At 41.2% G+C, this 20,856-nt stretch overlaps 1 protein-coding gene across 5 annotated transcripts in view; it reads right to left on the bottom strand.

Moving 5' to 3' along the window:
- The window catches only part of PDE10A (phosphodiesterase 10A), a 305,877-nt gene that overhangs the window by 47,272 nt on the left and 237,749 nt on the right, over positions 1-20,856 (bottom strand). For all 5 annotated transcript variants that reach the window (XM_039245521.1, XM_039245526.1, XM_039245523.1 and 2 more), the window contains one exon: positions 18,311-18,497. In XM_039245521.1, the coding sequence (XP_039101452.1) occupies positions 18,311-18,497 (187 nt within the window). The remainder of the gene's footprint in view (positions 1-18,310; positions 18,498-20,856) is intronic.

Below are 20,856 nucleotides of genomic sequence, written 5' to 3'. Positions count from 1 at the left end.
TAATTACATGTATGTTGTTAGGCGTCAAGTTTTTTCTTTAATAATTTGTGAGATGGTGATGTTAAGGTCTGGGTTCAGTTTGATTTTTATTTCAACACTTAGATTTTCAGTTATGCGATTAGAAAGAGATATGCCCTAAACACCGCAGATCCAAACAGAATAAAGATAGCACTCTTTGAGTTCTGCTTCCTGGCCACTGATAGTTTTGGCTTAAATTCACATAGCTTTCCATTTCCCCTGATGAATATCAGCTCATCCTGCAAACAAATTAGTTGCATCTTTATATATATCTCAAACAGGTTCATTATGAAACTTAATGAAACTCTTCACGGAGAAGACTTTAGTAACTTAAAAGCTGTTTCATAAAGTAAAATCATAAAAAAACATTCCATTTTAAAGGAAGAAAGAGAGGTAAAAGGGAATAAAGAAGAGATGAAACAGCAACATGACTAGAGATTTATACTTAAAATGTGAGAGTTGAAACATCCTATTAAAAGGCAAAAATTGCCAGACGGAATAAAAGGCAATACCCACCTTATGCTGTTCACAAAAATCCTACTTTAAAAATAAAGACACAAATGAGGTCAAAGGATGGAAATTGTATACCATTTCATACCAGTGAAAAGAAAGCTGGAGGGGCTGTATTACTGTCAGATAAGGTAGGTTTCGAGCAAAGACTACGAGCAGGGGTAAAGAAGGATAATTTCGAATGATAAAGGGGTCGATTTGTCAAGGGGACCTGATGCTCTTAAACGTCAGCTGGTTTTCAGCAGGTTCACAGAGGCCACATGGTTCAGCACAGACAGCAGATGTGACAGACGGCGCTGGACCGACTGGACACGCACGCGCAAACAAGTACATGCACGAGGACCCTTGTCTTGCGCCGCACACAAAAGTTTACTCCAAATGGATCTCAGGCCTAAACGTAAAACCTAAACTTCTAGAAGAAAGCATAGGAGGAAATCTTTGTCACTTTAGGTTAGGCAAACATTTCCTGGAGATGGTACTGAACAGCATGATCATAAAAAAAAAAAAAAAAGAAAAAGAAAAGAACTAATAATTTGGACTTCTTCAAAGTTAAGAACTGCTCTTAGAAAGAAAGTGTTAAGATAATAACAAGACAAGTCAAACACTGGGAGCAAATATTTGCAAATAACCTACTGATAAATGACTATTTAGCAGCATGAAATATGCAGCTATCAGACCCAGGGGACCACATGGCCATCAGCCCGGCTGAGTTTGTGGCTCAGGGTCATGGGATTTGAAGGCTTGAGGGGAAGACAGCCTTGGCTGTGCGGGGCGAGAGGATGTGCTGAGTTACGAACTCCGTGAAGAGAAGAGGTGACTATCCCTGTTTGAGACTGTGTTGGAAAATAGTCCCTACCCACTGAGGAAACAAAACTCAACCTGTAGCTTATGTAACTGTAGTTTCCCAATGTATACTGTTGGCATACAATATCATAATTTTAAGCTAAAAAAATGAACAAACAAAATTAGTTTCCAAACCATGAACACTTGCGGCACCTGGGGAAAGTTATACAATCCTGGGGGTACACATCTCCCACAGAGGAAATAATTCCAGATGAATCTGAGTAAGTAAATAAATATCAAGTAAATAAGGAAATGAGTAAATGAACTCAACAAAGGAGAGACCAGTACAAGGCTGAATCAATAGATGGGTAACCCTAAGATCTGAGTTAATAAGAGAGATTAAAAATACACTGTTGTAAAAATGTAGCATTTGGCATGTGACTTCCTACACGTGTGAAGCTACTCTAGTTTACAGAAATCACAGCACCAAAAATGCAAAGGAATGAGAACTATTTTTTCTTGACCAGATCCTAGGGAGATGTGTTTAAGATGCTGTCTTTCCTTTTTTAAAAATTTTTTTTTTATTTTATTAAAAATGTTCATTTATTTTTGAGAGACAGAGAGACAGAGCATGAGCAGCAGAGGGGCAGAGAGAGAGAGAGAGAGGGAGACACAGAATCCAAAGCAATTTCCAGGCTCTGAGCTGTCAGCACAGAGTCCGATACGGAGCTCGAACCCCTCGAACCGTGAGATCATGACCTGAGCCGAAGTCAGATGCTTAACCGACTGAGCCTCCCAGGCGCCTCAAGATGCTGTCTTTCTTAAAGACAGGCTCAAACTATCATAGACAACCCAGAGAGAAACCTTTCCATGTGAAGATCTGCAAATGTGACAATATTCTTCTCCAGATCCTTTCCTTGATATGAAACCAACAGGAGAGAAGAAAAAAAAATGTACATATGCACATATATATTACTTTTGGTGTTATGTTCCTAGTAACAAGGATAGTTTCGTTTAGAAGAAAGCAAAGAGAATTAAATCACAAGACAAATGACCTAAGCTGTGCGTCCTGACGTGCTTCGCGGTATGGGAAATGGAGACGTCCTGTGAGTAAGAATTGCTGACTTCTCTTACTCTGTGAATGTACATGTTTTCTCTTAGGGTTGACCTCAAAGTTCCCTCTGTTAACTCTTTCTTGCTACTTTCTAGGGAAAACTGAGTCAAATACCAATTAAAACAAAAAGAAATTCAGCTCATGGAAACAATCAACCAGCTATATATGTAACAGTGAATTGGGATTTTATGAAATTGACTATGATGACTAGTCACAAAACACAAATATCATGACTAACTAGAGCTAAGCACAAGGGGGTATGGCTGGGTACCATGTACTAGGAAGCTTACCTATCTACTACCTCATTTAGTCCTAACAGCAAGCCGATGCTTGGTATTAATTCCTACTCATTAGTTTAGGAAGTAGACATAAAAGGAAGCAAACTAACTTTCCCAAGGTCAAAAAGTTGGAAAGTTGGAAGTAGTGGTATTAAAATGCACATACATCTGCAAATGGCAGGATTTCATTCTTTCTCATTGCCAAGTAGGATTCCATTGTATACATAAACCACATCTTCTTGATCCGTTCATCAGTTGATAGATATCTGGGCCCTTTCTATAATTTGGCTATTGTTGATAATGCTGCTATGAACATTGGGGTACATGTGTCCCTGTGAATCAGCACTCCTGTATCCTTTGGATAAATTCCTAGTGGCGCTATTGCTGGGTCATAGGATAGTTCTATTTTTAATTTTTGGAGGAACTTCCACTGTTTTCCAGAGTGGTTGTGGCAGTTTGCAGTCTCACCAACAATGCAAGAGGGCTCCTCATTCTCTGCATCCTCACCAACATCTGTGGGCTCCGGAGTTGTTCATGTCAGCCATTCTCACAGGTGTGAGGTGGTATCTCATGGTGGTTTTGATTTGTATTTGATGAGTGATTTTGAGCATCTTTTCATGTGTCTGTCTTGCCATTTGCAGCAACGTGGATGGAAGTGGAGACTGTTATACTAAGTGAAATAAGTCAGTTGGAGAAAGACAGGTATCATATGTTTTCACTTGTATGTGGAATTTGAGAAATTTAACAGAAGACCATGGGGGAAGGGAAGGGAGGGAAAGATAGTTTCAAGCAGAGAGGAAGGCAAACCATAAGAGACTTTTAAATACAGAGAACAAACTGAGAGTTGATGGGGGGGTGGGTGGTAGAGGGGTGGAGGGGAAACTGAGTGATGGGCACTGAGGAGGGTGCTTGCTGGGATGAGCACTGGGTGTTGTATGTAAGTGACGAATCACGGGAATCTATTCCTGAAGCCAAGAGCGCACTGTATACACCATATGTTAGTTAACTTGATGGTAAGTTATATTTAGAAAAAATTTTAAAATAAAAAATTAAAATATTAAAAATTTTTTAAAAAATGCACATCTCCCTGATTTCCAGATTGATATTTGAGCAATATTCAGCATCCTTCAGCACAAAATGTGGTCAGAGAATGATTTAAAAGGGTAGAGGGAAAGAGTGTCCAATGTGAAGGAAAAGTTCTATCTACCACAGAGCACGCACACCTGAGAGCTATGCCTTGGAAATCAACACAAGAATGGACACTGCCTGTACTCAGCACCTAGAGACCTCAACAAGTACAGACAGACATGTGGGACGGGAAAGCACCCAGGCTTCAGGGTCAATTAATTCTGACCCTGTACCCAGCGCAGGATGTTTTAAGTGCTCAGTTCCTATTCGAGAATTAAGTGAGCATGTTATTTATTTATTTATTTATTTATTTATTAAAATGTTTTTATTGTTTTATCTATTTCTGAGAGAGAGAGGGAGACAGCATGAGCAGGATAGGATCAGAGAGAGAGACACACACAGAATCCGAAACAGGCTCCAGGCTCCAAGCTGGCAGTCAGCACAGAGACCGATGCGGGGCTCGAACCCACGAACCATGAGATCGTGACCTGCGCCGAAGTCAGACACTTAACCGACTGAGCCACCTAGGTGCCCCACTGAGCACGTCATTTATAAACTTTGTGGTCCTAGAGCCAAAAAGAACGTAAGTCTATTAAAACCAGTTACCTATATACTTGTAGACTTGGAAAAGGAATAAAACGTTTATACTTCGTGTCACCTAAAAGATGCAGTCTAAGAACTTTAATTCAGTAACGTTTTCCTAAGAGTATTCAAATTAAAGATGTTAGAGGGGAAAAGTGTGCATTACCATGTTCCTAATAACAGAGAGAGGTAAATTTTAGTGAATATTTCTATTTTTAAAAAATGTTTATTTATTTATTTTGAAAGAGAGAGAAAGCGAGAGTGTGCGAGAGAATCCAAGCAGGCTCCACACTGTCAGTGCAGAGCCCTACGTGAGGCTCGGTCCCGGGAATGGGGAGATGATGCCCTGAGCAGAAATCAGGAGTTGGACGCTTAACCAACGGAGCCCAAGCGTGCCTCAGTGGGCATTTCTAAGAGAAGTTTTGCTCGAGGTATGTAAAACTCAAGCATTGTACCCAACATTCAATTCATCAGCTACAGACACAAATTGAATTTACATAATTCTCCTCTGAAGTAACATCACACATTGTTAAACTGTCTATCAATTTATTCCAAACGGTTTGGTTAATCCTATCTTTGCCTTCTCATTTCTATTACATTGTCTGTGAAGGTTTTTCTGTAACTTTCCCCCATGCTGGGACAATTTATCACACTCTCTTAGGTACCACCTACTCTGTAACTTGTATATAAAACTTTAAAAACACTTCTTAATGTATCTCTCTCTTAAGCAATCTTAGGAAGGTCAGTGTCATGTGAAAAGTCTACTTCAGATGCTGGCTCTGTCACACGTCTGCTACTGTGTGATCTTGTGCAAATTACTTAAACCCTGTATGTCTGTTTTCTCTTGTGCCAAATGGAAATGATAATTGCCTCGCTCAGGACTGCTGTGAGACTGTGTCTTTTGCGTGTAAAGTGCCCAAAACAGAACCCGTCACGGAGGAAGCGCTGTAGTTCTTACTATGATCATCTTACACCCACTGTCTGGGACAGAGAAGATAATCACTCCGTGGTTGGTGAATTCAGGAACGGAGTGAGGTTGTACCATGTATTAAATCGGCCCTAGCCAAGCGATTTCATTTTAATAGTGACTTTTTCTCCACATGCCTTTAATGGCAAATGTCTTCTGATCCAATTGTAAAGATCTAATCTGCTTTAAAGGATTGTTTTCTCTAGGCAGAAGATGTGACACGTATTATTACTATCCTGTTGGCTTTTGGCATCATATCAAATTATTTCTTTAAGAGCATAATATGCATGACTCAATTAATTGACTTTTTTACTTTTAAAAGACGTTTCAAGTTTTTTTAAGTGGTTATTACTGCTCTGTTAACAGTACGAGCATTATCTATTAATGAAATGGAGATGTTGCCAATCAGAGGTGTGCCTCCTAGATCTGATACAAGGGGTCCAACCAAAGAGAAGTACAGAGGAGCTAAACGATACGAAGGTTCATATGGCCACATGCCCTGCCTCTTGGACAAAACTTTTACTCAAAGACGATGAGCCAAACAACAACAAAATGCCATTGTATTATCACATTCACTACTACAAGCAATTTTCAGGGGCATCTGGGTGGCTCAGTCGCTTAAGCATATGACTTCAGCTCAGGTCATGATCTCACAGTTTGTGGGTTCAAGCCCTGTGTTGGGCTCTGTGCTGACAGCTCAGCACCTGAAGCCTGCTTCGGATTCTGGGTCTCCCTCTCTCTCTGCCCCTCCCCCAAAAATACACATTAAAAATTTTTAAAAAACAATAATAAAAAGCAGTTTTCATGTAGGAAACAGAAATAATTTCAAGAATAGAAGTATTTTTAAAAAAGAATAGAAGTATTTAAAAATTTCTGGGACTGACATGCTTAATCTGACTCGGTATCAGCGGACAATTAAAAAGTACTTCATACTGGGGCCTGGGTGGTTCAGTCAGTTCAATGTCAGACTCTTGGTTTTGGCTCAGGTCATGATCTCAGGGTTCACGGGTTCAAGCTCCACATCGGGCTCCGTGCTGACAGTGCACAGCCTGCCTGGGGTCCTCTCTCTCTCTCTCCCAAAATAAATAAATTTTTAAAAAAGTACTTCATAGTAGTAGCACAAGGCTCTTCATATTCACGATCTTAATAAATATTCATAAGTATTAACCTTAATAAATGTTAATATCCTCTAGAAACAAACAGAACATTGAGGGAAGGACAAGGTGCCCACAGATGTGATTAATGCCTGGGATGTTTACCACAAGGTGTTTTCCCTGATCTTCATATGGAAGCTTGGGGGAAAAATGCTCAAATGGGGAAGCAAACTTGCTCAAAAAAAAAAAAAAAAAAGCAGGTGCCAGCATGAGGCCTGGATTCAGATCCTCACCTCTGCTCTGGTGGTCTGTGGACCACTATTTGTAACTGAAGAAGGCCCTGAAAACCGCACTGTGAAGAAACCAGCGCTGTCTTACTAAAACTGGGAACTATCTTCTTTTCTATTTGGAAGGATTCTTGCTCCAACAAACAAAGAAGCGTTACTGCAAAGAAGATATGAAAATCGGCCTTTTTCTGAATCGGAACACGACTGAAAGAAACTCAGCTACGGCTTCTCCTCAGGCTGGAAGGCCAGGAAGGGGAGTGGAGAAGAGCAGTCACCCCAAAGCTGTAGATTTTGATAAAGAGGTTAAGTTGGAGAAACCATCAAAACAATATAATTTTTATAACCCCTAGTGAGAAGAAATAGTCACAAACTCCACAGAGAGCTACAATGGCATCACACAGATTGGCAATTTCTACCGTAAGTAATTTACCAGAAAAAAAAAAAAATCAATGTAAAGACAGACCGCCTGGTAGCTTACTCATGACTTTTCAGCAGTGTTATTCTAGTTGTTTAAGTTCGGTTTTAGTTTCATATAAACATTTAATCATGTTTGCATCCAGGTTTTATGATGCAGCACTCTGCGGGTGTGAAGAACTTTGGGCTCGCTGGGCCAGCTCCTCTGAGAGTCAGCTGAATTAACTCATATGAATTAATTAATTAATTCATATTAGTTATCATAGAGTGTAATATTGGTTTCAGGAGAACTTAAGTGATTCATCAGTTACATATAACACCCAGGGCTCATCCGGACAAGTGCCCTCCCTAAATGCCCCTGGCCCATTTAGCCCATCCCCCACCCACCTCCACTCTCACAACCCTGTCTGTTCTCCTTATTTAAGAGTCTCTCCCTTTTGTTATCTTATTTTTCCTTCCCGTCCCCTATGTTTACCTGCTGTTTCTTAAATTCCACATGAGTAAAACCATATGATATTTACCGTTCTCTGACTTATTTCACTTAGCATAGTACACTCCAGTTTCAAGGATTTCCTTCTTCTTGATGGTTAAGTAATATTCCAGTGAGTGTGCGCATGCGCGTGCGCGCACGCACGCACACACACACACATCACATCTTCTTTATCCATTCATCAGTTGATGGACATTTGGGCTCTGTCCATACTTTGGCTATTGTTGATAGTGCTGCTATAAACATTGGGGTGTATGCACCCCTTTGAATAAGCACTTTTGTATCCTTTTGTATAGCCAGTAGTGCAATGGCTGGGTTGTATGATAATTCTATTTTTAGTTTTTTGAGGAAGCTCCATAATGTTTTCCAGAGTGGCTGTACCAGTTTCCATTCCCACTAACAGTGCAAAATGGTCCCCCTGCCTTCGCATCCACCTCAACATCTATTGTTTCTTGAGTTGTTAAAGTTAGCCATTCTGATGGGTGTGCGGTGGTATTTCACTGTTTTGATTTGTATTTCCCTGATGACAAGTGATCTTCAGCATCTTTTCATGTGTCTGCTAGCCATCTGGACGTCGTCTTTGGAAAAGTGTCGATACATGTCTTCTACCCATTTCTTCACTGGATTATTTGTTTTTCAGGCATTGAGTTTGGTAAGTTCTTTATAGATTTTGGATATTAACCCTTTATCTGATATGTCATTTGCAAATATCTTCCATTCCTTTGGTTGCCTTTGAGTTTTGTTGATTGTTTCATTTGCTATGCAGAAGCTTTTTACCTTGATGAGATCCCAATATTTCACTTTTGCTTTTATCTCCCTTTCCTCTGGAGACAATTCTAGTAAGAAAGTGCTGTGGCTGAGGTCAAAGAGGTTGTTGCCTGTTTTCTCCTCTAGGATTTTGATGGGTTGCTGTCTCACAGTTAGGTCTTATATCCATTTTGAAGTTATTAGTGTGTATGGTGTAAGAGAGTAGTCCGGGTTCATTCTTCTGCATGGTGCTGTCTGGTTTTCCCAGCGCCATTTGCTGAAGAGACTCTTTTTTCCCCTGGATACTCTATCCTGCTTTGTCAAAAATGAGTTGGCCATACGTTTGCGGGTCCATTTCTGGGTTCTTTATTCTTTTTTAAATCTTTTTAAAGTTTATTTACTTTTGAGAGAGAGACAGCATGAGTGGCAGAAGGGTAGAGAGAGATGGGGATAGAGAGTCCCAAAAAGCCTCTGCACTCTCAGTGCAGAGACCGACGTGGGGCTTGAACTCACAAACTGTGAGATCATTACCTGAGCCGAAAGCAAGAGTTGACGGTTTACTGACTGAGACACCCAGGTGCCCCTGGGATCTCTAATTTGTTCCATTGATCTGTGTCGGTTTCTGTGCCAGGACTATACCGCCTTGATGACTGCAGCTTTGTAATACAGCTTGAAGTCCAAAATTGTGATGCCTCCAGCTTTGGCTTTCTTTTTCAACATTACTTTGGCTATTTGGTATCTTTTCTGGTTCCATAAAAATTTTGGAATTGTTTGTTCTAGTTCTGTGAAAAAAATGCTGTTGGTATTTTGATAAGAATTACATTAAACGTGTAGATTGCTTTGGGTAGTATGGACATTTTAACATTATTTTTTCTTTCAATCTACAAGCATGGAACGTTTTTCCACTTCTTTGTGTCTTCTTCAATTTCTTTCATAAGCTTTCTATAGTTTTCAGAGTACAGATCTTTTATCTCTTTGGTAGGTTTATTCCCAGGTACCTTAGGGTTTTTGGTGCAATTGTAAGTGGGATCAATTCCTTGATTTCTCTTTCTCTTGCTTCATTATTGGTGTATAGAAATGCAACTGATTTCTGTACACTGATTTTTTATCCTTTGATTTTGCTAAATTCATGTATTAGTTCTAGCAGTGTTTTGATGGAGTCTTTCAGGTTTTCCATGATGAGTATCATGTCATCAGTGAAGAATGACAGTTTGACTTCTTTGCCAATCTCTGTCTGATTGCTGAGGCTAGGACTTCCAGTACTGTGCTGAACAACCGTGGTGAGCATGGACATGCCTGCTGTGTTCTGACTTTAGGGGAAAAGCTCTCAGTTTTTCCCATTGAGGATGATATCCCATTGAGGATTGTGGGTCTTTCACACATGGCATTTATGATGTTGAACTATATTCCTTATATTCCTTTCTTGTTTGTTTTTTTTTTTTTTTTTTATTAAGAAAGGATGTTGTACATTGTCAAGTGCTTTTTCTGCATCTATTGAGAGGATCATTATGGTTCTTCTCCTTTCTTTTATTAATAGAGTACATCAGGTTGATTGATTTGTGAACACTGAACTAGCCTGCAGCCCAGGAATAAATCCCATTTGATCACGGTGACTAATTCTTTTAATGTACTGTAGAACTTGATTCCTCTATCTTATTGCAAATTATTGCATCCAGGTTCATCAGGAATATTGGCCTGTAATTCACCTTTCTAGAAGGGTCTTTGGTTTTGCAATCAAAGCAATGTAGGCTTCATAGATGAGTTTGGAAGCTTTCCTTCTATTTCTATTTTTGGAACAGTTTGAAAAGAATAGGTATCAACTCTTTTCTAACTGTCTGGTAGAATTCCCTTCGGAAGCCATCAGGCCCAGGACTCCTGTTTGTTGGGAGATTTTTGATAACTGATTCCATTTCTTTGCTAGTTATGGGCCTGTTCAAAATGTCTATTTCTTCCTGTTTCAGTTTTTGTAGTGTGTGAGTTTCTAGAAATTTTTCCATTTCTTCCAGATTGTCTAGTTTGTTGGCATATAATTTTTCACAGTAGTCTCTTATAATCATTTGTATTTCTGTGGTGTTGGTTGTGATCTCTCCTCTTTCATTCATGATTTTATCTTTTTGGGTCCTCTCTTTTCTTTTTGAGAAGTACAGGTAGGGATTTATCAATTTTGCTGATTGTTTGAAAGGACTAGTGTTTAGTTTCATTGATCTGTTCTTTTTGTTTGTTTCTATAGCATTTTTTTCTGTTCTAATCTTTACTTCTTCCTTTCTTTTGTTGGTTTTAGGCTTTATTTGCTGCTTTTCTAGCTCCTTTAGGTATAAGGTGAGGTTGTGTATTTGGGACCTTCTTACTTCTTGAGAAATGCAATGCACTTTCCTCTTAGAACTGCCTTTGCTACAACTGCCTTTGGTGTTTTCATTTTCATTTGCTTCCAAGTATTTTTTTTTAATTTCTTTAATTTCCTGGTTGACTCATTCATTCTTGAGTTGTATGTCCTCTAACCTCCATGTATTATTTGAGGGCTTTTCAATTTTTTTTCTTGTGGTTGATTTTAAGTTTCATAGTGCTGTGATCTGAAAATATGCATGGTATGATCTCAATCTTTTTGTATCTGTTGAGGGCTGATTTTTGACCCAGTATGTAATCTATTCTGGAGAATGTTCCATGTGCACTTGGGAAGAATGTGTATTCTGCTGCTTTAGGGTAAACTGTTCTGAATATATCTGTTAAATCCTCTGGTTCAGTTTGTTATTCAAAGTCATGGTTTCCTTGTTGACTGTCTTCTTACAGGATCTATCCGTTGCTGTAAGTGGGATATTAAAATCTCCTAATATTATGGTATTATTAACAATGAGTTGCTTTATGTTGGTTATTAATTGATTCATATATTTGGGTGCTTCCTAATTGATTTATATATTTGGATTCAAGTTGGGGGCATAAATATTTACAATTGATAGGTCTTCTTGATGGATAGACTCCTTAATTATGATATAATTGCCCTTCTTCATCTCTTGTTAATAGTTTTTGTTTTAAAATCTAGTTTGTCTGATAGAAGTGTGGCTACTCTGGTGTTTTAAAAAATCTCCATTAGCATGATAGATGGTTCTCCATCTCCTTACTTTCAATCTGAAGGTCTTTAGCTCTAAAATGAGTCTCTTGTCGGGAGCACATAGATGGATCTTTTTCTTTTCTTTTTTCTTTTTCCTTTTCTTCCTTTCTCCTTTCCTTTTTCTCCTTTCCTTTCCTTTCTCCTTTTCTTTCTTTCTCTTTCTTTCTTTCTTTCTTTCTTTCTTTCTTTCTTTCTTTCTTTCTTTCTTTCTTTTCTTTTCTTTTCTTTTCCTTCCTTCCTTCCTTCCTTCCTTCTAACCATTCTTATACCATCTGTCTTTTGATTGGAGCATTTAGTCCATTTACATTCTGAGTCATTACTGAAAGATATGAATTTCGTGCCATAGTGTTACCAGTAGAGTTGTTGTTTCTGGTTCGCTGGTCCTTTGTAGTCCTCGTTGCTTTGGTCTTCTCTTTTTTTTTCCTCCACTCAGAGAACCCCCTTAAAATTTCTTGCAAGGCTGGTTTAGTGGTCATGAATTCCTTTAGTTTTCATTTGTCTGAGGAAGTCTTGATCTCTCCTTCTATCGTGAATGACAGCTTGCTGAGTAAAGGACTCTTAGTGAATATTTTTCCTATTCAGCATGTTGAATATTTTCTGTCACTCCCTTCTGGCCTGCCAAGTTTCAGTAGAGAGGTCTGGTATTAACGTTATGTGTCTATGCTTGTATGTGAAGGACCTTTGGTCCCTAGCTACTTTCAGAATTCTCTCTTTGTATTTGTATTTTGCAAGTTTCACTATGATATACCGTGGTGTTGTTCTGTTTTGTTGATTTTTTTAAAAATTTTTTTAAATGTTTTATTTATTTCTGAGAGAGAGAGAGAGAGCATGAACAGGGGAGGGCCAGAGAGAGAGGGAGGGAGACACAGAATCTGAAGCAGGCTCCAGGCTCTGAGCTAGCTGTCAGCACAGAGCCTGATGCAGGGCTCGAACCCACGAGCCTTGAGATCATGACCTGAGCCGAAGTCGGTCATGTAACCGACTGAGCCACCCAGGCGCCCCTGTTTTGTTGATTTTGAAGGGAGTTCTCTGTGCCTCTTGGACTTGGATGCCTGTTTCCTTCTCCAGATTGGGGAAGTTCTCCACTATAATTTGTTCAAATAACCCTTCTGCCCCACTTTCCAGCTCTTCTTATGGGACTCTTATGATACAGATATTGTTTTGTTTCATGGAATCAGTTCTCTAAGTCCCCCCTTGTGATATAATAATATCCTTTCCTTCTTTTTTTAGATTTATTATTTTCCATAATTTTATCTTCCATATTAACGATTCTTTCCTTTTCTTCCTTGATCCTCGTTGTCTGCGTATCCAGTTTGTTTTGCGTCTCAGTTTTACTATTTTTTACTTCATCCTGATTAGTTCTTAGGTCTTTGATCCCTGCAGCAAGGGTTTCTCTGGTGTCTTCTATGTTTTCTTTTTCAAGCTCAGCTAGTAGTCTTACGATTGTTTATCTAAATTCTTGTTCAGATATATTGGATATATCTGTTTTGAGCAAGCCTCTGGCTGTGATTTCCTCTTGACCTTTCTTTTGGGGGTGAATTCCTCTGCCTTGTTATTTTGGCTAGGTTTCTGTCTTTTGTGTATTTTAGCAATCCATCACCTTAACAACTTGGCCACCTTGTCCCACTCTTTTGGGTGTTTTAAAAGTATGTTAGATCTCCTGCACCAGAGAGTACTGCTATATTAAAAAGAGGTAATACACTGTCCAGGGCCAGCACATCAGGCAGTGTTTCTGGTGTATGTTACATGCATTCTGCTGCTGCGTTTTGGCTGCTCGTTCCCACTGGTCAGTCCTTTGCAGAGCTCTTCCTTGTGTGTAGATTTGCTTTGCTTTGTTTGTTGACACATCCTGGAGAAAAATGTGGGGGGGGAAGCCTGATCTCCCCCAAAAAAGAAAAAAATGGAAGGGAGCCAAAAAATAAACCCAGAAAATCAAACAACTTTAAGGCTGATTCCAAAGAAAAAGAAGAAGAAAAGAAAAAAAGAATTAAAAAGCCCGACTGAAAAACAAAGAGAAAGAGAAGAAATGAAAAAAACAAACAAGAAACTATGACCCTGATTCCAAAAGTAAAAACGAAGAAGAAAGAAACAGAGAAGAACGAACTGTAGGTGCCGTTGTGAAGCAGTTGATTTTCAGGACACCTGGTGCCTGGAGGGTGCTGGCCGTGCCGGGCTGGAGGAGAGGCCTGTGGCGTTCCTCACAGTCAGTCTGGCCCTCATAAATAAGCAGTTGGCAGGCCCTGGGGAGGGGGTGTCGGTGTAAGCGGGTCCTGCCTCCACTGGGGGCCTGTGTGCTGTACCCGGAAGTCCCACCATGTTGGTGTTGGGGGTAAAATGGTGTCACCCCAATCTGTGGTCCTAGGACAGGGGTCTCACACCCTGCGCTGTTGAGGCAGCTTCACAGAACAGCTAGAGCGGGCAGCTCGTCCTGCGCCACAACTGTCTTGCCTTTTATCTTGGTGCAGGGCTGGGATTCAAACCCAAAGCCTTAAAGCATGGGGCACCGCACGGATGCGCCCCCTCCTCCGGAGCAGAGCCTCTCCACGCTGTGTGGAGTCCTGTCCCTGAGAAACAGCCCCAGCCTGCACAGCGAGAGCAGCCTATGGTGCGGCACCGCTGAAGGCAGCAGGTTCCATTTCCCCTGGCGCACATCTGTCCCGTTGACGAAGGGCTTCTGGCTGGCGCCGGCAGGGGCTCTTATCCTTGGGAGGCCAGACACCCTGTCACAAAAGTACTCCAGGAAGGGACTGCCCTCCCCCAGGGTGCCCCGGAGATGCCTCCGCCGCGCTGTACACTCCGGGGCCAGCTCCGTCCTCCCCAGGAGCTCGCTCCACAGCTCCGCCCCGGACAAAGCCACGCACTTCTAGAACCTCAGAGGGTGAGCTCCAAATGCTGTTTGCAAGAGAACTGGGACACTCAGTACTTCTCGCTTTCCCGTCTGTGATCCAGAGAGGTTTTCGCTTTGTGCAAACTTGATGCCACACTTTCTCAATCCCTCCCGCTTTCTCTCTCCCTCCCTTTTGTCTTTCCAGGGAAAGGGTTCCCTTCCCCTCCAAGGCACCATGGTTTCCCCCAATCACTCCCACCTGCCACGCGGTCTCCCTCCACCCGGGGAGGTCCTCTGCCGCCCTGCAGATCAGTCTCCTGGGGCTCCACAATCTGACCTCCACAGAGCTGTGTCTGAGGGGCCAGGAGAACCCAGGGTCCCCCTACTTCTCTGCCATCTTAACTCTTCCCTGGCTCAGCAGAGTTTAAACGGACAGTGACCTTTACGGGACACATGGAAACTTGGATAGATTTTAAGAGGACTGATTTCTACCTCCTTCACTTCCACAAATACACTGACCTAAAAATGACATTTTCCCACCACCTGTTTCAAAATTACACCTTCCTTAAACTGCTCTAGTACAAAAACCTCTATAAGCAAAGTGAAACATAAAGTATGGTATTAACAAGGTCTAATGATGGTTTCTAAATCTTTCATGAAATATTGATGGTAGATCTAAATAAATTTTCAGCTGATAGATCATTTAAAGTAACTTCTGATGGCAGACTTATCAGCACTTTCTCATATCTTAGCTCAGATGGGAGTTCAAATTAAGAAAAATTGCTAAAATAAAATGCTTTCTACTATGTACTCATTAATGAAAGCAATACTTATGGCTTCCTTAAAAGTAAAAGGGACAAGTGGGAATAAAACTGACGCTGAATAGTGGGAGCCAAGTTTTTCAGTGTCGAAGAAGAAAGTTCCAGATGGCAACAAGATGGCTAGAAGGAATCTTGTAGGATAAGAGCAGAGGTACCAATACACATCACAGGGAAAGAGAGAAAGGGAAAGTGATTCCAGAGGCTTATTTAGGAACTCTCTTCTCTTCCCTGTGAGAGACAGGGAAAGCATTTCTGATGAGAACCTGCCGGACAGCACCTTAACCGAATGATGAAGCAAATGTCAACCAACAACGGATGCGTGCCTGCTAATGGGACCCAATGGGGACACGTCAACCTGTGACGGCCCTGTTAAATTATACCCTCAATGTAATCATGAGGAAACATCAGGCAAGTCCAAATTAAGAAACGTTCTACAAAATAACTGGCCCGTATGCTTTAAAAATACCCAGGGCACGAAAGGCAAAGAGCAAGGAATGGTTCCAGATGAAAGAACATTAAAGAAGTTTGTTATTTAGGGGTGCCTGGGGGGCTCAATCAGTTAAGCGTCTGACTCCTGATTCTGGTTCAGGTCGGGATCTCACAGTTCGTGAAATCAAGCCCCACGTCGAGCTCTGTGCTGACAGCACAGAGCCTGCTTGAGATTCTCTTTCTCTCCTTCCCTCTCTGTCCCTCCTCTCCTCCTCACACACAATCTCTCTCTCAAAATAAATAAAATAAACATAAAACAATAAGTTTGCAGTTTAGATGCCTGGCACATGTCAGGGGCTGAATTTAGTCCCCCAAATGCCTATGCTGAAACCTTACATCTCCAGTACCTCAGGATGTGACGTATTTGGACACAGGGCCTTTAAAGAGGCAATGAGGGTAAAAGGCGGTCAAAGGGTCAGGCCTGAGTTCTGTAGGACATGCGTCCTTCTGAGAAAAGGAGATCAGAGCACAGCCACGCACAGAAGGGGGACCTTACGTAGACAGAGGGAGAAGGTGGCCACCTATAGACCAAGGACAGAGGCCTCAGAAGGCACCAAACTTGCTGACACACTTGGACTTCCCGTTGCCAGAACCGTGGCCAATAACCTTTTGCTGCCCACGCCAGTGAGTCCGTGGTGTGGGCTGTGGCAGCCCTAACACGCCAGTACAGTTCCAACGTGAACTTCTGGACTTTTAAATTCTGCAGAGGGAAAGTAAGATGATGTACTTGTCGTCAGAAAATGCACACAGAAGTATTTGGGAGCTGTGGGACATTTTGTCTAAAACATGCTCTCAGCTGTATCAGAGAAATAACGACATCTGTGAAGGAGGCAGAGAGAGAGAAGAAAGAATATCAAGGTAAAAACGGTAACATATCAACACTGGGGAGCATGGGTAATGGTATAAGGGAACCTTTGTATAATTTTGTAACTTTGCTTTTGGTCTGAAGTTATTTTCAAATAAAAAGTATAAAAAACTTACACTAAGTTTTGTTTCATTCTAAAAGAGGTACAGTGTATTTATACGTATGTAAACCATTTTTGTGTTAAGTCACAGACATCTCATTAGGATAGAAGAGTTTCCAATAATTTGTATTTTTTTATTTTTGATAATCATTTATCAAAATTTCATAACACAGTTGCTTGCATCACACGTATGCTAATAATGACATATACTACAAGCCAAAATTAACTTTTCACAATTATACATGTTTTAGATTATCTTAATAAAAAACACTTTAAAGCATAAAATGTATTACATTAGATCAAATGTCTGTGGGTACAGAAATACATATTCCGAGAGAGAAAGAATGCTAATATTCCCAATGGTAAGAGCTTATAGTTGTGTATTTAAATGGACTATAATGGTTCTCAAGTGGCTACAGTAGTTGATTCCATTGGAAACATAAAAAAAAAAACAATAAAAATCAATATTAAGAATTGATTAGAAATTATATTCTCTGCAACCTCTTTAAAAGTGTTTTATTTGAGGGGGGTGGGCAGAGAGAGGGAGACAGAGAATCTCAAGCAGGCTCTGCGCTGCCTGTGCAGAGTCTGACGCAGGCCTTGAACTCACAAACTGTGAGATTAGGACCTGAACCGGAATCAAGACTTGGGCATGTAACCAACAGAGCCGCCCAGAGGCACCCCCTCTGCAACTTTTAAACTAAACAACACGAATGTAAGCCTGTCAATATATATATATATATTTTTTTTTATGAGAAATACAGGTACAGAAAGTGTTTAAAGCAGAAAGTATTTAACTGCTGTGCTCATGTGTTTCTGATGAACTAAGTGATAGGAAAGGTCCCCATGAGAGAGCACAGGGTGACGCGGGGGGACGGGTGTTCTCACTAAGCAGCACTAAATGAGCCGCACATGCTTGTCCTTCGTCTCCAGAGTACTATTTTTGGCCACTTCTGTTCCTCATTGTCTCAGCTGTCTCCATCAACTGTGCAGTTGGTCCTATGGAACTCAAGGTTCTAGTTCCAAAAAGGACACTCTTCAACATTAGTGAGGTGGTAACTTCCATTTGCATTGGTTTAGCTTTGTAAAAGGTTAATAAAAATTTCCTGGACTTTTAAATGTCAGCCATCACTAAAGGATTCTTAGTTTCCCTAATACCGAATGTTGATCTCAACTGGTTTAAAGTCAACAAAGATGGTGACCGGGGCCCACGTGCTGTGGGGTCAAGTGAGCTGCCCCCTAATGTGACTGCTGTGCTGAGAGGCCCCCCCTGCGTTTGCACGAGGGAGCCTAGCCCACGTGGTGTCCGCCCCGGAGTCACCTCCATCTTTGGTACGAGACTCTCAAAGGCAGTACGTATGTACCACGACAGCGACCTCTTCCTTCCTTATGTCAGTAGATACCACAACAGGTACACCTCACATGGGAACATTTTACCTTTACATAACCTCGTTTTTGTTTTTAACAAAACAAATTTTAAATTCACCTTGAGACAAATGCAAACTATTAGAGGATTTTTTTCCAAAGCATTTTAAGAGATCTGAAATATATACAACCAGGAACCACTTTTCTGGGTTATGAAGGAAATGCTGGGGGTAAAAAAAAACAATCTTTCAACTACGTGACCTAAAAGGTTTTCCAACTGATACCGAGCAGTAGAAAAGATATTTAAAAAATTGGCGTCACTCACATTGGCACAGTGTAAGGCTAGCGCGCAGAAGACCGCAAACATCTTGAAGTTGTTCTCGTCCGTTTTCGAGAAGGCGCTACCGCTCAGCTTGTTGACCATCTGCACCACACCGATGACACTCCCCCGACTCACGATGGGCATGCACAGTATGTTCCGCGTGGTGTATCCTGTGTACAAGTCCACTTCTCTGCGGTAGCGTTCGAGAGCGAAATGACAGACACACGCACACACACACAGAAGAAAGTATAGCTTCCGTCATAAGTCTCAACTGAGTTCTGCAACTTACGCGTCTCCCTTAACAACAAATTGTAACGGGGCCGATTAGCTTCTCAATTCAAGGACAATGTGACATTTGAAAGTATTGCGCTAAAATCTTTGGAAACACATCCCAACCAATTTGTTCTTGTATTTTCCAGCGTTTTTCAGAACAGTCTCGAGGAGGCTTTCGGTTTATGATCCAGTGTTAAGTATCCAGGATTGTTAAGTAAACACAGACAGACTAGATGCAGAGGAGAAATATAATAAATTCTGTAAAATAACATGTTCCTTTGAACTCGGTCATGGGTTATGAGAGAGGCAACTTGCTAATCAACAAACTTCAATAGGGGTTATCACCTTAAAACTTTAGTGCCGGGGTCGGCACGCTGCAGCCTATGGGCCAAACCAGCCCTCTGCTGTTTTGTTACATTTTTATTTTTTTAATGTTTATTTATTTTAGAGAGAGAGAGAGAGAAAGAACGAGAGAGACAGGGGAGGGGCAGAAAGAGAGGGAGAGAGAGAGAATCCCAAGCAGGCTCCATGCTGTCAACGCAGAGCCTGAGGTGGCGCTCGAACTCACGAACCTTGAGATCATGACCTGAGCCAAAATCAAGAGTCAGACGCATAACCGACTGAGGCCCCCAGGCGCCCCTGTTAACAGTGTTAGTGGGACTCAACGGCATGGTTCCCGAATGGATTGCGGCAGCCCTGCAGCACAGCTGACTCGTGACAGAGACGTTATGGACCCAAACGCTTACTATCTGATCCTCCACAGAAAATGTTTGCTGCCTCCTGATTGAGAGAAACTATTTTTGGCAACTAGGACTCAGTTCCACAGACACAACCAGACAGCTCAGGGCAGTCACTGAGACGGCCGTCACTCATGCCTGTCAACCCGCGCTCAGGGTAATGCTTTGAGACTGATCCGTGCTGCAGCAAGTCCCAAGGCACCAATGGTCCGGTGCCTCTCCTTCTGTATTCCGGGGTATGGAATCTACCACGTTTTCTTTATCTGCTCACCAGTTAATGGATATTAGTGTCTGTTAACAGCCAGTTTTTTTGGCCATCATGAAAAATGCCGTTTTGAAGATGTGCAGAAAAATCTCTGTGTAGACAGGTGTTGTTTTTCTGGATCCATCGGAGAGGAGCTGATTGGGCACAGTGAGCATATGTGTAACTCTACAAGAAACTGCAGACCCGTTCTCCATCGTGGCTGCACCGTTAGCCACTCCCGTCAGCAAAGCAGCAGAGCCCCGGCTTTCCCACGTCCGTGCCACGCATGCCACTGCCACTCGTTAACAACTGTGTCTGTTCGCGTTGCCGTCTAACAAGATCTCATCATCAAATTCTATTTCCCTCACATCGGGCGCCTTTCATGTGTCTGATGGTCATTCGTGTATCTTCTTTTGTGAAATGCTTGTTAAAATTTTGGGTTCTATTTATTACATTAGGTTATCCTACGTCTATCCTAATATCGCTCATATTGTCCTATGGCAGAGCTGTTTACATATTCCGGAGCCTGTATTTTGTCAGATACAGGCTTTGCAAATATTTTCTCACAATCTGTTGCTTGCCTTTTCAAGTTCTTAAAAGTCGACCCATAAAATTTTTATCTAACAGTTTTACAAATAAGGATATATAAATATTTTCAATAAACACTAACATAAGTTTGGATTTTTGGAAAACCGAGATTTTCTGCAGGCTCTTAGTTTATTGATAAAATGTATTAGTAAGATATAATTGTGTTTATATACAAGTTGCACATCTCTGGCATTAATCAAATTTCTGAAAAACATTCTGACTGCTTATTTATTTAATCTCCTCTTAAAGTAAACCAAATGTTTGGATTCACAGAACACTACTGCCAAAGTATTTGGCCTACTACTACTCCCTACCAGTTGCAGCTTCAGTCCAGAGACTTTCATTTTCTAAGATTTATTAAAATCAGATTATAAAATTTGGCTTCTATTTCTCCAAAGAAACTCAAAAACAAAATAAAAGCCTTTATGAGCCATCTAATATCCAGCTTTAATCATCTCTAGTAAAAGCGGCAATCCACGGAGCTCCCGCTTTGTGTCTGTTAAAGTTGCCAGATCTCTTGTGTATTTTCTCTGATTTCAGACACACACACACCCGTTACAAAACAGGCATCACTGTACCATTTTAAAGGTGAGAAAACTGAGACTCTGAGGGATTAAGTAACTCAGTGCAGGTCGCTATGGAGTTAATAAACGACGGGACAGAAGTCCAAGACGGGCACTTTCATCAGGAGGCGTTACTGCCGTGTA

The sequence above is a fragment of the Hyaena hyaena genome, unplaced genomic scaffold, assembly GCF_003009895.1.
Source record: "Hyaena hyaena isolate Hyena2069 unplaced genomic scaffold, ASM300989v1 scaffold_258, whole genome shotgun sequence".
Lineage (NCBI taxonomy): Eukaryota > Metazoa > Chordata > Mammalia > Carnivora > Hyaenidae > Hyaena > Hyaena hyaena.
Note: the sequence above shows the minus strand (reverse complement) of the source record. Positions and strands in the feature narration are given on the sequence as shown.